The 15,166-nt window shown below is 45.9% G+C and overlaps 6 protein-coding genes across 6 annotated transcripts; 4 read left to right on the top strand and 2 right to left on the bottom strand.

Moving 5' to 3' along the window:
• Positions 1-2,201: 2,201 nt before the first annotated feature.
• On the top strand, positions 2,202-2,801 carry PAAG_08026 (MYB DNA-binding domain-containing protein; the record flags this gene model as incomplete). Its single annotated transcript, XM_002790094.2, has 2 exons — positions 2,202-2,338; positions 2,411-2,801. The coding sequence occupies 2 exons, from the start codon at positions 2,202-2,204 to the stop codon at positions 2,799-2,801; spliced, it is 528 nt and encodes a 175-aa protein (XP_002790140.2).
• Positions 2,802-3,094: 293 nt separating this feature from the next.
• On the bottom strand, positions 3,095-4,279 carry PAAG_08025 (tRNA (uracil-5-)-methyltransferase TRM9; the record flags this gene model as incomplete). Its single annotated transcript, XM_015846399.1, has 4 exons — positions 3,095-3,581; positions 3,676-3,800; positions 3,916-4,013; positions 4,081-4,279. The coding sequence occupies 4 exons, from the start codon at positions 4,277-4,279 to the stop codon at positions 3,095-3,097; spliced, it is 909 nt and encodes a 302-aa protein (XP_015700834.1).
• A 719-nt stretch (positions 4,280-4,998) lies between these two features.
• PAAG_08024 (hypothetical protein) lies at positions 4,999-6,532 on the top strand (the record flags this gene model as incomplete). The annotated part of the gene is made up of 3 exons (XM_002790092.1): positions 4,999-5,277; positions 5,851-6,070; positions 6,153-6,532. The coding sequence occupies 3 exons, from the start codon at positions 4,999-5,001 to the stop codon at positions 6,530-6,532; spliced, it is 879 nt and encodes a 292-aa protein (XP_002790138.1).
• Positions 6,533-6,853: 321 nt separating this feature from the next.
• Positions 6,854-10,465, bottom strand: PAAG_08023 (L-aminoadipate-semialdehyde dehydrogenase large subunit; the record flags this gene model as incomplete). Its single annotated transcript, XM_002790091.2, has 2 exons — positions 6,854-10,108; positions 10,181-10,465. The coding sequence occupies 2 exons, from the start codon at positions 10,463-10,465 to the stop codon at positions 6,854-6,856; spliced, it is 3,540 nt and encodes a 1,179-aa protein (XP_002790137.1).
• Positions 10,466-11,334: 869 nt separating this feature from the next.
• PAAG_08022 (hypothetical protein) lies at positions 11,335-12,786 on the top strand (the record flags this gene model as incomplete). The annotated part of the gene is made up of 4 exons (XM_015846398.1): positions 11,335-11,475; positions 11,557-11,794; positions 11,916-11,955; positions 12,012-12,786. The coding sequence occupies 4 exons, from the start codon at positions 11,335-11,337 to the stop codon at positions 12,784-12,786; spliced, it is 1,194 nt and encodes a 397-aa protein (XP_015700833.1).
• Positions 12,787-13,693: 907 nt separating this feature from the next.
• PAAG_08021 (hypothetical protein) lies at positions 13,694-14,593 on the top strand (the record flags this gene model as incomplete). The annotated part of the gene is made up of 1 exon (XM_002790089.1): positions 13,694-14,593. One exon carries the CDS (start codon positions 13,694-13,696, stop codon positions 14,591-14,593), a length of 900 nt encoding a protein of 299 aa, XP_002790135.1.
• Between the last annotated feature and the right edge of the window lie 573 nt (positions 14,594-15,166).

The following is a 15,166-nucleotide window of genomic DNA, read 5'->3' as shown; positions in this document are numbered from 1 at the left end:
TCAGGTCAGGTAGGAATACAGATAGCAACTAATATCAAACATGATTAGCCGAAAGGTTAGTTGACGGAGCTGGTCGGTCTTTGTTGAGCATTTTTTTCAAGGAGGGAGGTTTCTTACAACTTGTTAATAGGAAAATACCAAATGGCTCATGGCCCGAGATCTTTCTTTCTTCTCTCTCTCCTTTTTCTTTTTCTTTTCTTTTTCGTAACTAGTTGACTATTTAATAGTATCCAAATCTTATGGTTCTCCAACGTTGACAACATATCCTCCTCCTCCTCCCAGCTCTATTCTTGAAAAGTAGCAGCCAGACCAGTATACGGTATTGTACATACATTCTTCCTCTTCGCCTCCCCGACCTATTTTGAGACAGAGAATTGTATTTATGTACCATTGGTAAATTCCGCTTGGACAGTCAGAGGGTGTCCATTTTCATAATAAATGAATGCATTTTCCCCGACATACTCACTAGAGCCCGGCTAGATTCCCTATCTTGAATTTAATATTTTACTGTCGCGATTGAAGAGAAACGTAGTTGGAAATATAAAAGTACAGAAAAATATATGTGGTAAAACCAATTAAAAATAAATACGGAGGTGCGGCGAGTCCACGCATAGACTTCCCATCCGTTGAATGAACGTTGTCACCACGGAGTTATATGCAGCTCCACAATTAAAAAAAAAAAAAAAAAAAAAAAAAAAAAAAAAAAAAAATTGGGTTTTTGCATTATCCCTAATCTTTTTTGCTCTGCTTTATTATTCTGCACAACTGCCCATCGTGTATGGTCGTAAAATGTAAACAGTACGGAGGCGAAAAGACTCGGGCTTGGATTCGGTCTGCATGAAGTGCAAGGAACTTGGGCCAGGGACGAAACATGAAGCAGGAAGGGCAAAACCAAGGGAGTTAAAGAAAAAAAAAAAAAAAAAAGCAAGGTTAACCTGTCGACGGCATGCTCCAATAAATGAAGACAAGACTAATACTAATATATGTCGATGTGTGTTTTTAGTTGCTGCGGAAGGCTAAGCTGCCAGTTTTCAACGTGCCTGATAGTTAGCTGCTGAATTAACCTATCTTCATCATCCGGTTTCTCTGTGTCTCCTCCTTCCATACTTCACACACACTAGCTATATCATAAAGAACATGTTCTCTCCCCTCTACCATCGTTACCTGCAGCTATTTTGCCATCATTATCCCCCTGTCACCAGTGAAACAGCCATAGGGCAAGGAGCAAAGGACGAGACCTGACGATTGGAAGTTCGTTGGTGGAGCGAAGGAAGATGATGGTAACCAGTTGATTTTGCGACATCCTGAGTATCCCGACTATTGGTCGAGAAAGCTTGAAGCGGAAAATAAGGCAGCACTAGTTAGACCGACTCCTCTCACACTTTTTCTTTTCCGGTCAGAAGTATTCCCTCCTTTCGAGATCAGATTGGTTCTGTACCACACGAGGGAGACAAAGCTTCCCTTCCCTTCCCTGATCCCTACCCTGTTTCCTCTGACCGTTCCTCTGACCGTTCCTCTTGCCTGATTTCCCGCCCTATTCCCATCACATCCAGATGGGGTGAGGGCGGTGGCGTGGGTGATCGGCTGCAGCACCCCCAACTCAAACTTCGGTTCATTCAATCCTTCTTTTGCTCGCGTATATATATCTTCATCGTAGGAACATTATTCTCTGCCACATTGCTCTTCTTCTTTCAGAGAACTGTTTCGCAGGTTTCCAAACACCTTTTTGCTTGTATCCTACCCTGCCCTCCTTCCTATAGACAGATAGGCGCCCTAGCTAGGTCGACTGGCAAGTTCCCCTTATTTCCTACGAGCCACGGTCGACCCCGTAGCCTTTCCCCCAGACACCTGGTGTGCTATATGGTGGTGCTGTATATCCTTCAACGGAACCCACAGCAAAGGTGGATATCTCATCGCTCCTGCTGTCTCAAGATGAGGAGGCAAAAGATACAGATACAACAGTCAGCCCGGTGACAGAGCCTGTAGTTGTGCCAGCCCCAGCAGGAACAACTTCAAGGTCTCCCCGCTCAACAATACTCCCAGAGGCAATCGTAACGCCACTACCTATTTCCCCAGTCACTGTATCCACAGTACCAGCAAAACGACTACAGCCAGCCCCGCCACTAGTAGTTCCAGCCAAAAGGCAATCGAAGTGGTCAGCTGATGAAGATGCTCTGATCACAGAACTGCGAGGTAGTAGCATGAAATGGGGCGACATCAGCAACAGGATACCTGGCCGAAGTGCAACTAGTTGTCGCCTTCATTACCAAAATTACCTTGAACGGCGGAGTGAGTGGGATGAGGATCGTAAGAACAAGCTGGCTAGGCAGTACGAAAGGTAAGCTTGCAGCTAAAGATGCTTCCTCCCAAGCGAAAACGAGCGTGTTTATTGACCGATAGAAAATCCCAGACTCAAAAAGGAAATGTGGGACAAAATAGCAGAACTTTTAGGCCTCCCATGGAGAGCGGTTGAAGCTATGCATTGGCAGCTAGGGAAACAAGAGATGGCTAGACGTGCTGGAGTGATACCCTTTTCGCTTTCAAGTACAACATCAGAGCCACCTCAGAAGCGGCGCAGACTCAGAGCAACAACGCCGAGATCGAGGCGAGACGCAGGGACACGGGGGGTGCAAGGTCAGCAACTTCCTTCTGTTGCCGAACTGTCTGCTGGAGCTGCTGCATACGCGTCTAGTCAGTCGCGTGAGCATTATTCTTTGAGGAAGTCCCCGAAGTCGCCTGCAGAACAGAGTCGAGGCTATGTAGGAACTCGCTTAGGAGGAGGAACCCGGTCTAGGAGATAAATAAAAGATTTCTTTCGTGGCCGTGAAATATAATAGCTTGTCTCGGAATATGAATGCATAGCATGGTTGGGGGACAGATAGACTTATAGGCACGATCTTTTGTAATTGTCCCTTTCTTTTCCTTGTCTTTTTTGTTTCCCCTGCTTCCATTCCCATTATTGCCATTATTCCCAAGATCCCCTTCTTGCTCTCTTGCTCCCGATTGCTTCCTCCTCATTCCTTTATATATTTCTTTTGGGTTGTATTCAAGACCGGATGCTTGAGATAGTGGTAGCATTTTATAGTGTCCCAATTCAATCCAGCGGTTTTAAGCTTGCGATTGCCCACCAGTTGTCCTTTTCATAGCCGTGATCCAACACATCGCCACCGGCTGCGACAATGTCCCTCTCCAGCTCCTGCGATTGATATAAATGATAGTAGCGGTGGAAAGTCTTGGTTGACTCCTCAGATTGAGCATCCACGCTTTTCTTCTGTCGCACCCATGGGACCATGACGTCCTGGTCATCTCCAGCATCCCACCCCCTTCTACTGGTTTTCTGTTCTAGCGCCCAGACATATATTAACGCTTTGCCACCTTCTTGCCCATTGCGAGATGGTCTGAGTGTCTGTAGGATAGACTGGACAGCTTTAACCCTGCGTTCAGGAGTTGATAGGTGATGAACCACCGCAATGGAGATGGCGAAGTCGAAGAAACCATCCGGATGCGGCAAATTCAGATTGTCAGCGACAATCACAGAGTGCGGATAATGCCTGCTGGAAATTCGCGCCAAGGCTTCGGATCTGACCCTTGCATGTTTAGACGCGTATATATATATGGATAGATCCCCATGGGCCGGAGGCACGATCATCGGGAACACCCGCAATTCTGACTTACCTATCTGACGCCACAATGAAAACGTTGGAGTTTACTGGTAGGTATTTGCCATTGCCGCAGCCAATGTCGAGTCCGATCGAGCCGGGAGGTTGTTCTTTTAAAAAACGTTCGACAATTGGCCAAGGCTGAGGGGACGACCATGGTGCTTTCAGTGAGCTTGGGCCACACTCAAATACATAAAATCCGGCAGTGAGACAGAGGTTGCAGGGAACCAGGTGCAAAAGGAAAAGATCAGCCAACCTTATATCTTGTGGAGGAGAAGTGGTCTGCGATTTCTTGGTAGACATTGTGAACATACAGTTCTTCGTACCTCTCCGCATCACTGCTTTCCATGGCTCCTAGCAATGAATTAAGCAACTGACCAAGAATTGGACATTGAGAGATGGAGACTCCATTCCTGCTAACCCTTGAGATATACAGGACTTGGGCCGAGAACCGGTGGATTTCTTAACCGGATTGGCAGAGCGGAGATCACGGGATGATGAGATTGGGCAGAAGTGAAAGTATCGGCTGTGGCGTTTAGATCGCGCTCAGGCCCTTTAAACGCCAGATCTGTCACGTGTTGGGGAGTTGTTTCGATATCCCGGAATGTTGTACATAGCATCCGTTGATGGCAATTCGGGCATATATTTTATAGATGATAATCGGGGCCAAATATATGGAGGATGATCACATCTGATGTTATTTGTGTGTGTAACTGTGTATTCGAATGGTAGGTTATGCCTGTTGACCCTGACCTCTAACTATAGTTAACCACCTGAAAGTATTTAGTTAAATAATAAACTCGAAAGTTGAAGGTGATAATATCCTGATTGCAATCTTATCGACTTCTCCATCTGCCGTCGGTTTCAGAGACATTGCAACTGAAAAAACCGGAGTCCCTTTTTTCCCTTAACCCTCAGCCATACGGAGAACCTAAATGCGAACGCAAAACCCATTTGACCCAAATGTCACTATAGGCTGCCGTAACTGCATCAAATCCGTAAGTAACTAAGTTGTCAACCAAGGGTTATAGTTACTAGCCTATCTTGGCTGGTCTGTGGTCGCCCATCGAATAATTAGTATTTTGCACCAAGTTATTCAATTTTTCACTTGAAACCAATTCACCGTGAGTATGAGGACTTGATTTCTCTATCTTGTAATTTTCCCCTCAGAAGAAAATAGTTATCACCTCCGCGAAACAGAACTGACATCAAAACTCTAGTAACAAGATATCAGCGGATTCTTAATTCAAAAGAACCTATCCGAGAAATCAATCTCCAGTTTCCATAGACTCTAGAAGAGGTTTTTACTAGAAACTCTTGTTTCTGAAAAGTTCTGAACATGGGGTTTCAGCCCGCTCCCGTGGACATCCCCGTCATCATATCCGTTGCTCCAACCAGCGGTGGTCCATCACAGGTTGGGACATCGTTCGCCTCAGAACGGCGCGTAACGCCAACATGGACAGTTTTGCAGCTGAAGTCGAAACTAGAAACTATGACTGGAATTCCCCCATCCAGTCAGAGACTCAAACTGAAGGCCCCCGGTAAAGACGACCAATGGGTTGACGGTGATGATCGGATTGTTGGTGATTGGGCCCTTGGCAGGGGATGTGAGTTCGAGGTATGTACGGCACAAGAAGGGCTTTGAGGCCTCTTTGGACGTTTATCTATTCTCTTGGTTTCTTCTTACTCCCGTGTTTATAATTTCAATTCGTGTTATTGTCATATATAAGGGGGAGGGACAACCGTGGGTACAACCCATCAGCTGGCGAGCTAGCTGCCCCTTTTAACATGACTGGAATCTCCCAACCATCCTCACCATCATGGGTAACTATCCAACAAGCCACTACTAGATTGCTCTCCGGGGAGTGTGTTAAAGATGATCGTGATCACATGAATCCCCACAGCATCTCTGTTGCCGTCTGGCCCAATTACGTCCTGCACAAGCATATCGCCAGTCAGGACAGATTAGCAGAAAGTTTCATCTCACTCTCCTTAGGACAGCTCATCCTGTTGCAATTGGATGACGAAAAACCCGCTTCAACTTCTAACCGAATCATCAGTGCAACCAATGTTTTTCCTTTCCTTTCCTTTCTTTTCTTCCGTTGTCGTACCTGCCTTTATTCACTGAAAGCTACGATTATTCTCCATCTTTTGCCTATATCCTGTTTGCTCAAGTTGATCCCACAACTAGATCCATGACACTCGACCCCAAGCAGCACGCCCGGATTTCAGCGACCTCTCCTCAGTAGAAAAATATGTCCTCCCAACCTCAACCTACGAATCCCGTCCCAACAGCGTCCTATCGTGGAAGAAATCCCAGAAGCTCGGACGCTTCGACCCTAACGCCCTCTCCCCTGAAGAAATCCTTAAGCAGCAAGTGGAGAAAGACCAGAAAGAGATTCAACAGAGAGGTAAGTAAGAGATGCGAAAGGGAACCTTGTTTTTATATATATACGAATGCCTATATGTATAAACTCTTGACATCCGTTCCAGGTATCGAACTCTCCAAGCGCGCAATAATCCACCCCTCCGCCCCTCCCCATATCCGGCGCGGGACAATTCGCTTCATCGGCCCGGTCCCCACCATTCCATCACCGCTTGTGAAATCGCTATCATTATCCGCAGGAGGAGACGAAGAAGAAGAAGGAGAAGAAGAAGATGATGATAAAAGAATCACTGCCTCCACTGGACCACTTTGGATCGGCATCGAACTTGATGAACCCACTGGCAAGAATGATGGATCTATTGGTGGCAGGAGGTATTTTACCTGTCTGGAAAAGCGAGGCGTGTTCGTGAAGCCGGAGAAAGTTGAGGTGGGTAATTTCCCGCCGTTGGATCTTGAGTTGGATGATGAGGATATGGAGGAGATTTGAGAATTGTTACTTAGGGTAAGATGTCCGGGTGGACGGGTTTATTTTTTTATGGCAGGATGATCATAGTTACTTGTTGAATTGAGGTACAGATTAGATACGAGCGAAGTAGCACTACGAATTGATGTAATGAAAATGAACCCCTTCCTTCTCATAAGAAAATGGGAAAAGGAAAAATAAACGGCATGTGTTTAACCAGCCCAACCAAAAACATTTCTATTTTTTTATAACCCAAAAATTATTTGATGTGTGTCGAGGGAATTCGCTACATCATAGAAAAGAGGACATACCACCCTCTATAGGAGACGCAAAAGACACATATATTTACTTTGGCACACTACCACGACCACCCACAGCTCCCACAGCTTCCAACTGCGCTGCACTGATATTGACCTTAGGTAGTGGCCGTCCTTTGACTGATGGGCGACTCACGAACCCGATTTCTGCCAGGTAGCTTAGGTATCTGCCCACGTCCTCCTTTGTGATGCCATAACCGGTACTTTCATCAACCCCAGTCCAGTTCTCTGCATCAGCCTTCAGGATCTTGACGGCATTTCTGTCATCAAGTTCGGGAGCTCGAGTTGTAGCTGGTAGATCGTTAACACAGAAGTGGTAAAGTGGCATCAGGGCGTGTTGTTCCTGATCCTTTTCTGACCCACCAGCTGACACATATTTCTCGAGCTCATCCTTCCAAATGTCATAGTCGACTTCGGAAACTTTATAGCCATAAAATTCGAGGAAGGAGAGGTATTCGTTCATACGTAGGCGAGGGTGGCCAGTAACATGGACGACGTGTACGCCGTCTGGGAGAGGGTTGAGGCCCGCAGCCACAACCACTCGGGCGACATGTTTCACTGGAACAGAGTTTACAGCGTTGATGATGTGTGGTCGGCTTGATAATTGAATACAGCCTTTCAGCATACGAATCAAGAAGTCATCAGTATTACAGACTCCAGACTCTGTATCACCTAAGATGTATCCGGGTCGAATCACAGAACCGAGCAGGCCCCTTTTACCGGCTGCACGGACGAGTTGCTCAGACACCCACTTTGTCTGTCCGTAGCCGGTTCCAAGACCGGTTCGGCTGCCCTCCAGATCATCATCTTCTGATATGGAACCTCGGCCAGTGCTCAGCTGCTGATCTGAGAGTTTGACGTAGTGGTCAGTGTCAAGGACACTGGTGGAACTCACAAAGGTGAAAATCTTTGGTTTTCCTTCGTTGCAAAGCCTCATGGCGTCGAGTGTGGAAAGGACGTTTGCGGCCATCATGTCGTTGTATCTCCGAACCCAATGGACTAAAGCGCCATTGTGGATCACTAAATCGACTTCCTGGGCTAGCTTCTGCCAAGTTTGCTGGTGAATACCGAGTTGCGGTTTTGACAAGTCGCCGACGACGAAGCTCAGTCGACTTGCCCACTCGTCTTGCCATAGGCCGTAGCCCTGTAGGGACCGTCGAAGTCGATAGAGTGCAGCTTTTAAGTCCTTTACACCTCTCATGTGGACAATGAGATTGATAGCAGGACTGGTTCTCTCCATAATGTCCTTGATAATGTAGGAGCCCAAGAAGCCAGTCGCACCAGTAAGGAAGACAGTGAGATGTGGTGAGTTGCGAATGATTTCTGGATCAGCCGTTTGGTATGTATCAGGTAGTTTCTTGAGAAGCTCGTCTAGAGACTTGGAATATGAGGAATGCTTATCTGTTTCCGTGGCGGCACCGTTTTCCACGACGCCATTCTTTAAGCTGAGTTGTTTATCAACTTGGGCACTAAATCCTCCTAAGTTTGGGTGTTCGTATAAAGCGTTTATTGAAACATTCACCCCGAGCTCTTTGCGGATGGTTAGCAACATTTGTTGGGCCAGGATGCTGTGGCCTCCAAGATCGAAGAAGTCGTTCTGAGGGATAATGGTCTTTGCGTTAAGTCCACGAATAAGTCCAGCCCACTTGGTAGCAACAGTTCGCTCCGTTTCAGACATCGACTCCCATCTCTTCAAATCCTCAGAGGAAGCAGGCTCGGCCTGTTCTGCAATATCAGGTAACGGGAGTTCCTGCTTATCGACTTTCCCATTCGGATTAAGAGGTAACTTGTTAAGGACAATGAATATTGTCGGTACCGCGTAGCTGGGTAAACGTCCTTTCAAATGATCCCGTACTTCAGTTTGCATTCGTCTAAAGCGCTTGGAATAGATAACTGCAGGGCCAATATCAGTCCCTTCATCCTCAATATCCTCAAGGTCTCGACTTTTGAGCCATTGGGGCCACTCCTTCAGTTCCGGGACAATGTAACTAGCGAGCGTTTGCTCCTCATATTTATCTCTCCGGACAAGAGTCTTGCAGTCTCTGATTAAAGGGTGTTGGCGCAAATTATTGTCAATGTCATTGAGCTCGATTCGGAAGCCTCGGATCTTGACCTGGTCATCTGCACGACCTGTACATTCCACATCTCCTGTCTCCAAGTATCTCCCAAGGTCACCAGTCCGATAAAGTCTGTCTCGAGGTCCCTTATAGTACTTCCTCCACGGCTCACCTTTGTCATTCTTCTTGTCAGCTTCAACCCATTTCTCGTTGTCCACAAACCAATTCATCAGAAACTTTTGGTCGTTCAACGCCTTATCTCCTTTGTAACCCTCAGCAAGGCCAGCAGCGCGGACGTAAATCTCTCCCACTTCTCCAATTTTGCATAACTTGGTTCGATCTTCTCGATTGACGGCTAAGAGCTGTACATCCTTCATTCCTTTCCCAGCTGGCACAGTATCCTTGAGTTTGTCCAAGAAATTGGGATCCTTTGCGCGACTGGGTATTTCATAGTAGCTTACTGCTCGCTGTGTTTCAGTGGTTCCATACATGTTAACAATGTTGACGTTAACCGCAAGTTCCCTAAGCTTCCTACAGTCTCTCGTAGTCAAAACGTCGCCAACAAAGAACGCCCTATCCAAGGAGGGAAATTTGGCGGATGCGTCTCCAACAAGAATCTGACCCATAGCCGGTGTTAAGTGAGTAACTGTGGGCTTGTGTTCAGCCATCCATTCCGCAAGCCTCTCATGTTGGATATCCTCCTTGGAGGGAACCAATAACTGTGCACCAAGAAATAGGGGAGTGAAAATATCTCGTTGAACAGGATCATGCGCAATTCCGGACAAGAGAGTAAATCTGCTCTCTGAAGTAAGTTCAAATCTCTCGGCCATCCAGCCAAAGTACTTGGCCAAGCTGAAATGACGCCCGAGTACACCTTTCGGTTTTCCTTCACTACCAGAAGTGAAGGAGAGCGTGGGGTTACTGTCAGGACCCACAAGAGTATCTGGAGGTGAAGAAGCCTTCGCTCTGACCTGGGCAAAGATATCTGTGCCGTCAATCTCGCCCCCGGACAAAAAGCCATTGTCATGGATACGCAGGGAAGGGACCTCAGCCTTCAGTTTGAGCTCTTCATCAATATACTTTCGCACAATTGGGGCTAAAGGACCAGCCTCATCCGTCGCCCTTGCAATGTTAATCAAGGCGCAAGGCTGGGAAACCTCCAGATATATCTGCTGCCTTGCAGGTGGGTAGGCGGGATCGAGGATACTCATCGTTGCGGCAGACATCTATGAGCATATTAGCATCAACTAACCAAACACTACCATTACCATAAGCTATCAAAAGACAGTAAGCCATACCAGAGTGCCCATGATGCTCACAACCAAGTCAACAGAGCGATGGGCCCAGATAATAACGACATCCCCATTGGTGACTCCTGCATCGTGGAGGTAGTGAGCCAGAGTATTAGCTGCCTCGTAGATCTGTCTGTAGTTGAATCTCCTCTCAGGACCTTCGGACGACTTCGTTTCCACCACGCATACCCGATCTGGATATTTTTTTGCGTTCTCGACAAAATGCGACTGGATTGAACCGACATAACCGGTCCAGTCCAGGTCAATGGTGGGGTCCGGCAGTTCTACCATGGTGAGAGAAGGTTTAGGAATTGAAGTTCAAAATCCCAGTCAAAGGGGAAGCCGGCCGCTTAGTAGACCACCGCGCGAGCGAGAGAAAGCCCTCTTTGCTATGGCATGGGACGGTGAGTCATGTTTCCAGCAGGACAAGTGGTTTAGACGTCAACTGGTTGCGGCATCGGAGGGGATAGTCAGTGATCATAGTTCTGATGACTAAGCAGAGATGTGCCAGACCTGGAAACCCTTCGATATTATCCTGCCCTGCGAAACCGATTCATATCATCGATCTATCTCTAACAACGCTCTTTGGTATATCTCAATTCATTACGGTTTCCGTATATGCTCATTGCTGGGAGACTGGACTATTCTCACAATCAACACATCTTGTGCTTGTTAGGGGATTTTTTTTGTTCTTTTCTTCTCAGAATACAATGGTTAAAACGAGACAAATAAAGGCTCATTTATTCCAGCTACGAGCTTCATGTTTACAAAGGAATTCGTCTTTTTGTTATGTGGAGTACAGGATGGAGCAATTCATTTCTTTTGGTTCACGAAATACTTTTTTCATTATAGGTGATGGTGTTATGAGGGCTTTCTATGATGTTTCTTTTATAACATCTACTTTTTAAAATAGCTCTATAAGAGCTATAAGAATGAAAGATAAAAGAGAGAAAGCAATTGCAATTGTGGGCGTTACATTTCAAAGAGCTTTTCCTATCGTTGTTGGGCAATTTTTCTTCTTCTTTGACAAAATATATCGGCCGAGGCTGTCTTCTGTTGTCTCTGTTGTCTTTGATATCTATCATCGATTCGCTGTTGGACATTTACAATTTTACGGAATACAAATATTGCTTCAAAATCGTTCTTCTAGGTTGCACAACATGAGTCGGAAAGGGAAAAGCCATGTTACATCAGGGAATGAGAAGGCAGCTACGGATAACGGGGCGGTGGATTTGGGTGTAGAAGCCCCCGAAAAATCCGATGTCTCGGGGAATAAAGAAGCAGTATCACATAGCAGGCAGGTAAAATTTTAAGAATTTTCATTCATTTACCCTGTCTACTCCGATTGATTTTTGAGACAGCTGCTGATAATTTATTTCAAGTGGAAACGGGAGTATATGTCGTTACAATCGAGAGGAATGCCAAATGAAAATAATGTCCTCTGTTATCGCAATAGCGCCTTTATATCGCTGCTGCATTCCCCCGTGTTCGTGAATTGGCTACGGGCCCACCGATGCATCTCTGGCAATGAAGCTAATCCGGATTGCCTAGCTTTCAGTTGGGATATGTATTCCAAGCTGTACTGGTCGAACACTATACAGGCGGATACTCTAAATTCGCGTATGACCGCACTTTGGAATAAGTATTTGTTGAAATTACAATGGGGTTTTCCAGAGCAGCAGAGTGAAGATATCATTCCTCAACAAGAAGACGTTGTAGAATTTTTTAACCGACTTGATAGGCAGCTTAGCAGCCGAGCGAGAAGAACACGGAAATAAGAAGTTAGTTTATGGCGAAGTTTAACGGTCCGGTTAAAGTCTGACTGAGATCATTATAGAGAGAAAGAGTACTTCGAACAGATGTTTTGGACCTTGCTGTTACTTACTCGAACATGCCTGGGCTGTACGGCACCAAAATGTGACTCGGAGACTCGGACGTCGAACATACTGTATGCCATTCCACCACCATTAATGACGCAAACCAGAAGAATCGAAGAGGGAATCGCCACATACCTAGAAAACGAGGCCTTGTTGGATAGGGTCTGTACAACATGCCACATCGCCCTATCTCCTGCCGACAAAGCCCGTATTAGGAGGGCACCAGAAATTCTCTTTGTACAAGTTGATCGACTCAAGGTAATAAATAACAAATCTATGAAAGTTTTTACCAACCTGACGTTCGAAGAAGAGCTAGATCTCACAAGTCATTATGATAACACCGGCGATAATACCGGGGAAGGACTTCGATATCAGCTCGTTTCAGTTATATTCCATTTGGGTCTGGCTGTTGAAGAAGGCCACTACATCACCTTTGCGAAACAGCCCAATGGAGAATGGTCTAAGATTGATGACGAAAAGGTGACAGAAATCCAATTCAACGATATCGCAGATGGCTCTCATGGATGGAATGAGACTCCATATGTATTTTTTTACTCCAAGATATATTCAGAGCCACAAGCATCAGACACTGAGAAAGCCAGTCAACTACACGCCAGCAAAACTTCTCCAGGAGTAACGCAAGAAGGCGAAGATGACCATTCAGCACTAGCATCTCGTTTTTATGATTTCTTTTCCCAAACGCCCTCTGAAAAAGCCGGTGTTTTCTACACCTAGGTCCAAATCGACGACGGAACAGCCAGCGCAAATGTGGGTGAATATTACCATAGGTAATATGGCTCTGACTGGGACTCTTCAGGGCAGATTGGATATGGCTGTTAAACGCCTTTTGCCCACGGACGAACCCGGAGACCGCGGCTGCGAGTTTAAAAAGCTGCGATGAAGTGATTGCGACGTGCCGAAATCTCCCTCTACCCAAAAGCTAAGATACAACAACTAGTGATCTAAAATACTTATATTTTGGTTCATCTTTCCTACAGTTGTGTATTCGACAACAATGGTCGCCGTCTTCCGTAGATTGGTTTGCTGATCGACCCGTTTAAAAGAAGATATATGTAGAGGTTAGATTTACCTCAGGAGTTAATGATTTTGGTATCAGGGGTTTTCTATCGTTGCCCATACCCGGCATAACTACATATATTGCTAAATAGTGAAATCATTTCCCTTTCGTCATTTTTCTTTTCTTTTCGGCTCTGGCGAGGAAATGTGAATTTTCGAAGTCTACCCTGTCTATATTAGCCGTACGGGTAGCCTTCTATGGATAGGATAGAATATAGAAATGAATGCGCACAGTTACTAAATTTGAGAAAAGAAGGAAAAGAAAGAAAAGAAGGATTTCCAAAGCGGGTTTCTTTTTCTCCTCTCTCACTCTTTTATTTTTTATTTTTTATTTTTTATTTTTCCTTCTCGTTTTGGCGTCTTGTCAGGGGTTTAAGAGCCGGAAGGGTATGAACATGAACTTGAACTTTTGTATCAAGACCAGCATTTCCGTAACTATAGATATTTTATTACGCATTGGCTATTCAAAACACCATTATAACACCACCCAAGCTAGCTAGCGAGATAACATGAACCAAGGAAACATCTCCAAGACAATTGTGAATATCTCAACCCAATGAAAACTATGGAGGGGCCTCTTCCGTCATCCTCCCAATTCATCACCTCAATCATCCATCGTTTATCCCAATTCCATCCACCGCCACCGACAGCAGCTGCAACAGAAGACCGCAACGATGACCAGAATGATCAATATCAATACCCCGGACCAACATCTCCCACTTCAACAACAGGCGCAAATAATAACCCATTCACCCAACTCCCCAGTCTCCAGCTATCAAAAGTAAAACCCCTGCTCCTAACACTTCACTGTCTCTTCCCCAATGAGCTGTTGCTCGCCTTGGATATCCTAGATCGCAAGATTATTAGGAGATATGATTACAAGCTGGCAGCAGATGCGCGACAACAGCATCAGCAGCATGGTAGAAATGACACGGGAGTTTACTTCATCCATTCATCTACATCTTCGTCTCCAACTTCTGCTTCTGCGGCTTCTTATTATGCAATGAACACAACAAGAGGAAATACCAATTATGAAAAGTCACATATTGTCTGTCTAAATGCCTGGAACTGCTCTTGTCCGGCCTTTATGCTAGCTGCATTTCGACCCTTGGGATCTTCTTCCCGGGGTGCTTCTGAAGGAGAAAGATGGGTCGGCGAAGATGGGATGCGGAATGCTGCTCCCGTCCCTCCTCTATTCAATTCTTCAGTTGAAAGTCAAGATCAAGGCAGAGACAATGAAGACGAAGACGTAGGATTTTCTCCAGTTGACAGTGCCGGTCCATTCCCATTTGGTGGCACTCTGGTCAAGGGCACAATGAAGATGATGGATGACGGGACGCCCGTGTGTAAGCATTTACTTGCATGTCTACTTGGGAGCCAGTGTCCAGGGTTGTTTGGAGGAGGTGTCGAGGAGGTAGTTGTTGATGATGAGAAGGAGATGGCTGGGAGGTTCGCGGCAGGCTAGAGACTGCTTTTGGGGGGATTAAAAGATGTTTCAGGTTGAAGACAAAATCTTCAGAGCTTTGTTTGTGGTCTGCAAACGGTATGGAGCATGCTAATCTATGTTGTGCTCCCTGGGGGAAGATGGGAGGAGAGGGAAGGGAAGCAGGGGGGCATCTGGTGGTTAATAGCTGAGAGAGAAAGAGGGTGTTTAGTACGGCTTACTCCTCCGGTACATGTATCGTCATCGTACTTAGAAGCCATCTATCTAGAGAGCAGCGACGGTTTCGAAATGGGAAGTTAATAGCTAGTTGTGATGAAGTTGATGACTGAGGATTGTTATCCGGCAACCTCTGTTTTAACCGGAGAAGCAATCCAATTGGACATCTTCGACACTCCACACTCCTGGTGCCTGCCTGCCACGGAATCCATTACACCCCTATCACAAACTACGTCTTGTGGAGGGGCATTAACCTGCTTGCAAGGTTTCTTTTTATTAAAGGGAGACATCTATGATCACCCCGACCTCTTTTGTAGAATCCCTGGTCCTGAATTCATGACGTGAAGATATAGATGCTTCACCCAGCCAACAAAATAC

This window comes from Paracoccidioides lutzii (genome assembly GCF_000150705.2).
Source record: "Paracoccidioides lutzii Pb01 unplaced genomic scaffold supercont2.28, whole genome shotgun sequence".
Taxonomy (NCBI): Eukaryota; Fungi; Ascomycota; class Eurotiomycetes; order Onygenales; family Ajellomycetaceae; genus Paracoccidioides; species Paracoccidioides lutzii.
The sequence above is the reverse complement of the archived record's forward strand: the minus strand, read 5'-3'. Positions and strand labels throughout refer to the sequence as shown.